At 29.9% G+C, this 11,304-nt stretch overlaps 1 protein-coding gene across 2 annotated transcripts in view; it reads right to left on the reverse strand.

Moving 5' to 3' along the window:
• LOC142334050 (uncharacterized) overlaps positions 1-10,866 on the reverse strand; it is a 125,653-nt gene extending 114,787 nt beyond the window's left edge. Inside the window, exons 1-3 of one of the 2 annotated variants that reach the window (XM_075381726.1) lie at positions 10,547-10,866; positions 7,710-7,875; positions 5,380-5,522 (exon numbers count right to left, since the gene is read on the reverse strand). In XM_075381726.1, the coding sequence (XP_075237841.1) occupies positions 5,380-5,522; positions 7,710-7,875; positions 10,547-10,598 (361 nt within the window). In that variant the 5' untranslated portion in view covers positions 10,599-10,866. The remainder of the gene's footprint in view (positions 1-5,379; positions 5,523-7,709; positions 7,876-10,546) is intronic. The other variant, XM_075381720.1, reaches the window with a different exon arrangement.
• Positions 10,867-11,304: the final 438 nt, after the last annotated feature.

Here is an 11,304-nt window from a genome sequence, read left to right on the forward strand (position 1 = left end):
CCTGCTCAATAGCATGCTGGCTTCCAACCAGAAAGAAGTTGCACAGACCAGATGTAACTGACGGCTTATATAGAACCAGATTTCCAAAAAAAATCTAAAAACATCAGCTGTGTTTATAGACTTCTCTGCAGCTTATGACACTGTCTGGAGACATGGTCTTCTATATAAACGTATAGAAGTAATTCCATATAGAAAGACCTCACAACTCATTGATAACATGCTGGCTGGTAAGACTTTTCAAGTTATATTGGGTAGCCACGAGAGCTCCTTAAAAATGCTAAACAATGGGCTGCCTCGATGGTCCGTTTTGGCCCCATTGTGTTTCAGTCACTATCTCCAACATTCCTGGCACTTGATCTTGGACGCTCAGATACACAGATGACTGTATAAAAGCCACAGAACAGAGAACTTTTGAAGAAACAGAAGCCACCTTGACGTCTGACCTGTCAAATTTGGGAGTATATTTTCGTAGGTGGAGTCTGAAACTAGATGCCACAAAGACAGAGATGGCATATTTCCATCTTTGCAACAGGGTGGCAAGCAGACAACAACAGGTTCTTCTTGAAGGTAGCCTTCTCAATCATAAGACATACCTGAAATACCTCGGTGTTACTCTAGACTAAACATTGTCCTACAAGAGACATCTGGAAAACACTACAGCAAAGCTGTGAACTAGAAACAATATCATCCATAAAATATGTGGAACAACTCGGAGTTGTTCCACATATTCTGCCAAAACCTTGTGTGCTTCAGCGCTTGGGGTGGTCTACTCGACCGCAGAATATGCTTCGGTCAGTCTCAACAGCGCCCATACACAAAAGGTTGAAGTACAACTAAATAACACCATGCGGATTATCAATGGAACATTAAGATTGACCCCCGCCATATGGCTGCCTTTATTGAGTCACATACCCCCTCCTGATCTTTGTCATGAGGCAGCTCTCCTTTGAGAGTACACCAGTATACTGGGCAATTCTCATCTCCCCAAACACCAAGATATAGCCGATATGAATAGAGATAGACTGCAATCTATGAGACTGCCTATGATAATCTTCGAGGAGGTGGCTGCATTGGGGTTCAATTTGACAGGTTCATGGGAACGATACTGGCTGGAGACCGACCTCCTCAATGCCGGAAACTTCTGTGTATAATGAAGAAACCTCCTCCCTTCGAACAGCCTCACAGAGTATGGATGTCAATCAATAGAATCCGTACTAACCAGATGTGCGAACTCACTTCAAAAATGGGGTTTATAATTTTCACTTTTTATAATTTGTATAGTTTTTATAATCTTCTATCTAATCTTTTTTTGTCTATCTTAATATATACACTGTGAAATTGTTTGCATTTGCCATACGATAAATAAAAATAAATATATAAATGTAGTCACTTCAGGAATATCCTTCAAAACATTAATATAGTAATGCAGAAAACATTAATACAGTAATAATGCATCAGTTTAAAAAAAGAATAATTCTGAAAAGTTATGTTTATTCATGATTCCATATCATGAAATCAGATATAATTATAAAACTTCACTTTTAAACTACCAGAATGTTAAATAAATAAAAGAATATTTTGTTTGTTGTAATAGGCACACTAAATGAACTTTTTACTATGTATTTTCTTATCTTAATGCCTACTTAAGAAAATATTAATGTAGTTTAGAAATCTGTTTTACGTCTTTGTAAACAGAAGTAATTAAATGTCTGGTTATAAAAGGTAAACATAAAATGATTAGGTTAAATGTGTCTTAATTATTCCAAAATTAGATTATTACTAACAGCTAATGGCCAAAATAATTACTGGCTAATCATAGTAGTTAATACCACAAAAATGAAAGGTGAAAAAGAATTTAAATTCTCATGTAATATTTTTACATGAAGAAAAATATATACATACTGTTTTAGTAATCAGTTAAAAAAAACTAATCAGATAAAAGTGTTTTACTTAAAAAAGACAAAGTTAAATTAAAATGCAAACTTTTCAGTTTAAATTTAGTTGATAATATTGTAGTATGATTTTACCACAATGATAGAGTTATAAGTAAAACAAACAAAAATAGAAACTATTTCTGTTGATTAGAAGTAAAAGTTGTAACAAAAAAGTAAATTTCTGCTTACAGTGTTAATTCAATGTATAAATTTAAAAAAAAATATGTTAGATAACTTTTTTTTTTTTTTTTTTTATTATAAGCCCCCTTCTGGACCGCCTCTTCTGGCAGCCCATACGCCCTCCACCAAAAGGCTACCCTCCCCGGCCCTAACCTACTTGTAACAGCCGAGCATTTCGCCCATCTGTCACACCACCACGACCCCACAAACCTCAAGGGTCCCTTATGTCATCATCAGCGTGCCCCAACCCACACAACTTGCGTGCAGACCCGAGCATCCTAGACATGAGGGCTGCCTTCCTTGCCCTAAATGTCGCCACGATTCATATTTTTTTTTTTTTTGTATGAATGTTGATACCCTCATCCACCTTCCATATCATTTATACATTCTCTCTGACAGTCCATCTGCCCGTCGGCACGGTGTTGCCCAGCCCAAGATTACTTAACACATTGCAGTGAGATCTGAAGTCACCACATCACAAAAGTACAAATCAGTAAGCAGCCAAGATCATAAATATAACTAATTCTTAAACATAACATCCCCCTCGGTGCATCTTTCAACAACCACTTTAGCAGTCTGCCTTCCATCCCAGTCTCCATTCAAGCAATTAGAGACACAAATATTCAATACTACTGCAATAATAAGTTCAACTTCAACACAAATACAAATACAACACAATACAAAGCGCAATATAATAATACAACCATAAAATAGATACTAAACAATGCATAACAACAAATTAAATTCCGTCTTAATACAATATAAATAGTGACACAAATAATTTACAGCATAATAATGAATACTAACACAAAACACAACGATTAGCATGATGCGAACCGCAACGTTAAAGAAGGGAATCAAAGCAACATACCCTACTCGCTTGCAGGCAAGTCTTCCCTTTCCAAGGACGGCACAGTCCAAATAAATATAACTGATTTTTAAACATAACATCCCCCTCATTGCATCTTTTAACAGCCACTTCAGCAGTCTGCCTTCCATCCCAGTCTCCGTACAAGCAATTAGACACAAATGTACATACTACTGCAATAATAAATACAGCTACAAAACAATACCAAGCACAATATAATAATACAACCATGAAATACTAAACAACGCATAACAACAAATTAAATTCCTTCTTAATACAATACAGATAAAGACACAAATAATTACAGCATAATAATGAATACTAACACAAAATACAACAATAGCATGACGAGAATCGCAACATTAAAGAAAGGAATCAAAGCAACATCCCCTACTCCCTTGCAGGCAGGTCTTCCCATTCCAATAACGGCACAGTCCAATTACAGACGGTTAAATTCCGAGTAATAATACACAATATCCCCGCCATAGCTACTCACTTCGGCTACTCTAGACTAACAGTACACAAACATTGGAGTTACAAATCAAAGTCATGAAACATAGTTAGATCCTAAACACAATAGCCCTCCTCCTTGCATTCCACAGCAGTCACTTCCACAGTCTACCTGCCGTCCCAGCCTTCATACACAAGTATACAGTATAACTATAATAATAAGTACAACTACAAACAATACAAGCATAATTAAAATAACACAACCGCAAAATAGATACTAAACAATACATAACAACATATCAAAACGTTAAGGGAGGGCAATAAAGCAATCCGCCTTTCCTTCTTGCGAGCCAGTCACCCAATCCTGAGAACGGCACAGCTCAATACCGACAATGAATCCTAGATCCTAATTCCCCCTCCATAGGTCCTCTCGGTAGCTGCTCTGGCCTGCATGTTAGATAACTTAATTTGTCTTAAACATTCCCACTTTTTTCAGTGCTTAAAACTAAACTCTGCTTTTAATTTAATCAACATATTATTTTTAACAAGTTAATATATATATATATACATTTTCAGTAAGATAGCTACTCGTACTATTATAGATTGGGAAATCGCAGACCACCAACTATAACTGGTTGGTACACAAGTCCATAACTACTATGGATGGGTCTGATTAAGATAGTAAACTGCATTCCTTACATCCTGGTAGTTCCTTAACATTTTTCAAGGAACAGCATTCTGGAAATTCAAAGATATAAATAAGATGAACAAATCGGTTAAAATTGTATTGTTTGCAAATGTCGAAACATATGTTTAATAAAAAAAATTACTTCATGATGTTGCTATTTATTAAGGGGCAATCATAATGCAAATGCAACATAAAATTATAAAGAAAAAACTTATATTAATAAAATTAAAAAATAGAACATCTTCACCACAAAGTTTTGTAAGTTATTTATTTTACAGTTTGAATTAAAGTTTTGTAACTAGAATAATTCATCAGCGACACTGATTAATTACACAAAGTTTTACACAAAGTAAATGTCAGCTGATTTTTTATTTATTTTACATTTAATTTAAGTCAAAAAAAAATTAAAACTAAAATTAACTCTAAAATTAAATGTAAAATAAATAAAAAATCAGCTGACATTTACTTTGTGTAAAACTTTAGAAATTAAAGGGATAAAATTTAACTGCAGTTAGATCTATTTTTCAGTCTTTATTTCTTGTAATGTTTCAATAATTTTTGAGATGTAGTTGGGAACATGTTTTATATGTGCCAAGCCTAATTATAATTCTTAAAAATAAAAAAATTGATAAGAAGTGTTTTTGAAAGTAACGACATAATGTACTTCTGGTGAACTCAATTAGTAAAAAAAATAAAGAAATATAATTCTTGTCTTGAAAAGTATGATTTTGTATGAATTGTTCTGGCAATAGACCCTCACATTGGAATGAATATTAATAGGGTAAAAATGTAGGAACAGCTCCTACTTACCTCTTATGTCTGGTAACCAATGTTAAGATGTCATCAATGTATCAGAGTATGGTTAACTACATTTATGTAGTATGGGTTTTATGTAAATTTGTTCACCAAAGTGCACTTCTATTTGATGTATTGAATATTTTCATTAGAATGATAGCTATAGAAAATGATCCCAAATACACTGTTATCATTAGAAACTATTTATTAATAATTTCATAACTTCTACTGTGTAATTCATAATGTATTGAATTAATCAACTACAATAAATTATTATTTTCTATTTATCTAGTGGTTAGGAGATCTTTGAAATTCCATAAATTTGAGTAGGATTTTAAGTCATTAGTTTTTTCAGCTTTATAATTATCAAACATAGATAAAAATACTATCTAAAAAGGTCATTAAGTTTTTAGTGTTAATGATGTGAGTGTTTTTCATAATAAAGTATAGTTTTTACACTGTACCCTGTAATCCAGTTTTATAAACACTTAACCTCCAGTCACCTCCACACTTCTCATTTTTGTTACCACGACACTTTTTGTTACAGTCTGATTCTTTTGCTCTCTTTTTAAATGATGGTAATAAATTATCACAGAAACATTCATATCTAAAAAAAAAACAGAATAAAAAAATAATTAAGCTTTTTAGTTTATGTTGTGTTATTCAACTAAAATATCATGATATACTAGTTTTCAGTTTACATGTAGTAATTACTCAGAAAAGAAAAACAAAAAAAAAGATTATTTTGGTTAGTAATGAATAAAATAATTATTTACATATGGAAAAAAGCTACAATAATAACATTCAAAGAGAATAGTTTTATTATGATTTCGGATTTGATAGAACATATTATGAATAGTATAGTTGGGTATTTACATAAAAAAGTGCTAAAAATAAATTATTGTTTTTTGAAATATCTTTTAGTATTGCTCATTCTATAGTCATCATAGATTTACATTTTTACAATTATTAAAGAGATGCTAAAGGTAAACATGGTTGGATGGTATTTAGATGTAGAAAAGGCCTCAATCAGTATTTCTATGGAATAATACATTATAACATGAGCTTAATACTGATGAACAAGTTATTCATACAAAGAGGATTATGTGAAAACTTAATTGTATAATCATTATTGGCAGATTTTTAACAAATATTTAAGAGCATCTAACTCTAAAAGAATAGATCTAAATAACCATCTAAAAAAATAGATAAACAAACCTAAATAAAGGATAATCTAACAGATAATAAACCTCACCTAATTAAGGATAAACAAACCTAAACGCCTAAAATGGTAGCTCTAAACATCTAAATCTAACTGCAGGATACCCAAGCTCATCAGCTCTTTCTAAAATATATGTCAAGTAAATATGCAATGGTGAACATATCAAATGAGAATTAATTTAACAGGTAAAGATATTTCTTCATCATCTGTTTGGAATAACCAAATGCTTGTAAATAAGATTAATTAAGAAACAAAGATGTTGTTTTTGTAACCACACAAGATAAAAATGAATTTAAAAACAAAATTTAAAAAAATACTTTCTAAGTAATTATTTTTATTTCACATGTAGCAATTAGTTTAAAATTAAGAATTACAATATATAAAATCAATAATGATTACAATAGAAATAAATAGAGCTCATTAGCATAATACTGTGATGTGGTTAAAGAGCAATTTTGACAATGCTAAATGAAACTTAATTTAGAAAAAAGTTATACAAATAATCACATACAAAAACATGAAACTTTGAAATAGTCTTATAGTCTAGTTACAAAACTATTAATTTTCTTTGGTTTTAATGAAATTAATCATGCAGAATTTTTAAAAGTTATATCGTCATTTTTTTTGTACATGTAGGTTGAAGATCCCTGTCTAAAGGATGCTTAAATATTTCATTTCATAAATAAGCTAAACATCATTTTAAATATACTCAATTCTAAAGAATGCATTAATACTAAAAAAAATCTCTTAAATTGTTATACAATACTTATTATCAAACTGTTATAGTCTACAATATTTTTGCACACACTGTAGCTGGCATTGTTTTCATATGAAATAGAGACCGCAGGGGCTTAGTTAATGAGTATATCTAGCATTTAATAAAAATAAATAGAGAAATTCTTCTTTATTTCTCTCTAATATTTGGATATGTTCAGTAACAATAGATTCTTCTTTTTGCATTGTTTAATTAGGAACATTGGATGGATGAAATCCATATTACAATTAATGGCGATAAACAAAACTTGGTGACAGTTTTATGGCAATGATTGTCCGTTTAAGCACTCACTCAATACTGAAGAACTTAAAGAAAAAATTTACCTCAAAGTTATCACAATTCCTATGGATATATCACATTGTGTGAGAAAATATAAAAATTTGACTTCAAGAATGTGTGAATCAAATGGTGGCCACCTTCAAGATGTAGTGTTGAGAACATAGAATGCTTTACTTTGCAATAAAATGTTATTACATCAATTGCCAATTTGTAGTCAAATTCTTTTAAAAAATACATAAAATAAAATAATTATAAAAATTAAAATATTCCATTTTATTACTGTGTTCATTATACATGTGTTCTTTACTCATAAGTAAAGTTAGATAAATGACTGATACAAGGCATAGACTATAATTTTCTGGGCATTGTCTGCGTAGAATATTACAAATATGTATAGAACGGTTATTATTAATAATAATCATCTTACTTTTTGAAATAAACTGACATTTAATAGTAAACATGAAAAAAAAATGTATGCCAACTCTATTTTCTTATAATGGCATGGCTTAGTAACTCACTCATATTGCATAGCTGCATATGCAAACCCTCTTGAACGACATAACTCAGTGCAAACATCTGGTGAATTTGTGTCATGAAAATCCTGCTTGTAACCAGTCATTAGTCGGTTATTGAATCCTCCATCAACGTAACAACCAACATAGTTCTCAGTTTCACATTTCATACCTAAACATAATTAATTAATACCAATAATAAATTTATTTGCTTGAAATACTCCTTAAATAGAAATTATTTACTCCTCCCAAATGATAAAAGATCAGTAATTTGAATATTTATCAACTCTTATTTAAACAGACAAAAATAAATTGATTAGTTAAACCAATAAAATTTTATAGTAATTCATATAAACTCAACCCCCTGCTAAATAAATGTATATATATATATATATATATATATATATATATACTATACCTTTACTAGGATGTAATACCTAAAATTAAAAAAATATGTAAAATAAATACGTAATATTAAAAAAAAGTTAAATTGTAGATACTCAGGGCTGCCTGCACAAAACACACTTTTTTTTTAATTGAAAACTCCCCCTTCCAATATACCATTGATAAGAGTTGAAAATTATTTCCACCTTTTATAGTAAAAATAATAGATAAAGATCAAAAGAAAAATTGGAACCAATAAATGATTTTTATAATTTTACTAAAAAAAGATGTTGGAAGAGAGATAATATCAAACCAAGGCACAGGTACTCATAGAATAGACTGAGATGTGTTTGAAAAAGTTCACAATTAAGGTGTGTAAAATTATTTCATATTTAAAAAAAATTTTTTTTTAATATTTAAATTTTATTTAAATGTTTTTAAATATCACTTTTTAATTCTAAAATATTTTTATGCCCACATAAATAGATCTGCAATCTGCATAACAGATCAGAATTTTTACTTCCCATAATGTATCATTCAAATAACAAATAAAAGCCCTGAAACGTACTGTGAAATTTACATTACTTCATTATCTCAATTAAGACATGGTTTTTTCTAGTAATTTCAGTACCCGTTTTTTCTTGAATATAGGCACAATTATTTATATTTTATGGCCAACACTACCAAAGGCTTTCCTCAAAATTCAAAGAATATCTAAGGGCCTTAAGCCTTTATTCCATTTCAAAATAATTTCATTTTTAAAATCAACACTCTTGTTGTTGAGCATGAATGTCCAAAAGGCATGCTGGAATTACACAGTAAATTTTTTCCTCTAAAAATTTAAAAAAATTATTTAATAATTAATTTAATTTTTTTAATAATTCCCAAGAAATTAAAAAAAAAAAAAAAACAAGAATATAATCTAATAAGGGGAAGTTGTAAACTATTTTCTTACTATCATTTCTAGAATAAAGTTTAAGATAGTTAACATTTTTACTTGATTAGCTAGGTAGTCAGATTAACTAGAACCTCAAATTTTTAATTTTGGAGTCAATAATTTTATCAGTTCTTATTAATGTAATTCTCTTTAAAGTAAGTTAATTTACAAAGAAGATGATGATTTATAAATCACCACCTTCCGTCCAGTGAATCATTGTATAAACATTTTCTGCCAGTACAAAATCACACAAGATCCAAAAATGTAGCAGGTTTTTCTTTAATTTTTGCCAGTCGGATAAATTTTGTATTAGTTAATTGTTTACCATCAGTCTCTGTTGAATTAAATGCAATTACCTACATAAATTACCCATAACTACATACTATATTATTCTTATCTAATATCTCACTATTTTTTAATATAATAGTTTTTGGAGAAATTTTTGAATACGTGTTGGAAGATTAGAAGATTTATATAAGCTAAAATGATAAATACCATCACTGAATAATTTAATCTAGTCGGTTAACATCATTATTTATTTTAATGGTAGGTAAAAAATCTTTAATTCATAAACATCATCGATCCAGTTGATATTATTATGAATTTTTTGCATAATTATTTGGAGATTCACAATAAAGGTGAATCGCAAAAAATTATGTTAAATATCATATAATTCTTGCTTGTTTGCCCGTTTAGCTGCAGTTGAATTTATGTACTGTCTTCCAGGAAAACAGTATGTGCAGCAGAAGTTTGAAGTTGAAGTTTACACTGTAGATCAACAGATTATGTAACATAAATAAAAACGTTACGAAATATTTAAAGAACAAGTGCAAAAAAGAATATAATTCCATTAAATGCGGCACCAAAGTACTTTAAAAATCCCTCTATATAAATGAGATTCCTGTAAATCACCTCATAAAATACATCACTAACATCTTAACTAAAAATCCTACACAACAACTGATAAACTTTGAACTTAGATTCTTTAGTTGTAAGTAATCTATTGCTTACCAAGAATAAATTGAGTGCTTAAATAATATTGGTAAACAAAAATTAAACTGATAAATATTTTTTAGTTATTTTTAGTATGACTATACTTCAAAATGTTACATCAATAAATATCCTGTTTTTTTTTTTTTTTGTTTTTTTTCACTATAAACAGACATATTATGTAATTGTAAACATCATTCAACGTTTTTCAGTCTCAAAACTGGAGCAAAATACTCCGACCATTTCTAGTAAATCAAGGACACTTAAAAAATATTTTACAAAATAAGCAGCAATAAACTGCACAAACGTTATTAACTACGAGTGCCAACTGATACAGCATGATATGCTAGTATGAAATAGTTCCTAACTTGGACAGATACGATATATAAAGTAGTTGAGCCAACGTCTAATTTTAATTAAGAAAATATCAAAACGTTTACAGCAGTATATTACTATTTTTAAGATTTTCTAAAGGAAACTTTCAATTAATTTCTATTATTAAATATCGTTAATATATTGACTAGATACTAACCTGTGCAATGAAATAAGAAATAAAATGCGATAAATCGGGTATAACGTAACATTTTCCTGAAGGTGTAAAGTTTGATCTACTTAATTTAAAGTACGATAGCCTAACTAACAAGAAGACTACAGTAAAGCCAATACAGAGATGATCATCCATAAAATTCTGGTTTCGCAACGGATGATTACAATGAACTCAACTCTACAACCAGTTTGGTAGTGTAGGTAACGTATTCACTGTCATCATGTCTACGATTTTTGTGAATGTTACATGCCTTTGACGTCAAACGACGATGTAAATTACAATAACAATAAGTTTAGCTTCTTGATTAATGTAAAAAAAAAATCACCGCATATGGAAGGGAGCTACATCCGAAGAATATGCCAGTTTTCCGGGTTTGGAGGTCAAAGTTACAGGCGATAAAGATCATTGTATTGCATAATCTATATTGTACTTATAGGCCACCATTGTATTTATATATACATAAATTTTATATTATGCACTACACTTTATATTATGAAAGTGATATCTTTTATATTTTATGTACCTTTATATATGTCGACTTTCGTAGCAGAGTGGGAGCATCTCCGTTTTTTATCGGGAGGTTCTAGGTTCGAGTTCCGGTCTCATAACATTTTTCACATGATACAATTATTCATTATCATCCACCACAGTAACTTGTACTAGGCGTCAGCTTATTGTTGCCAAATGAAAGAATAAATAAATAAATAACGTATAACATCTTGACTGAATGGTTTTGTTGATCG

This window comes from Lycorma delicatula, chromosome 1 (assembly GCF_047948215.1).
Source record: "Lycorma delicatula isolate Av1 chromosome 1, ASM4794821v1, whole genome shotgun sequence".
Taxonomy (NCBI): domain Eukaryota; kingdom Metazoa; phylum Arthropoda; class Insecta; order Hemiptera; family Fulgoridae; genus Lycorma; species Lycorma delicatula.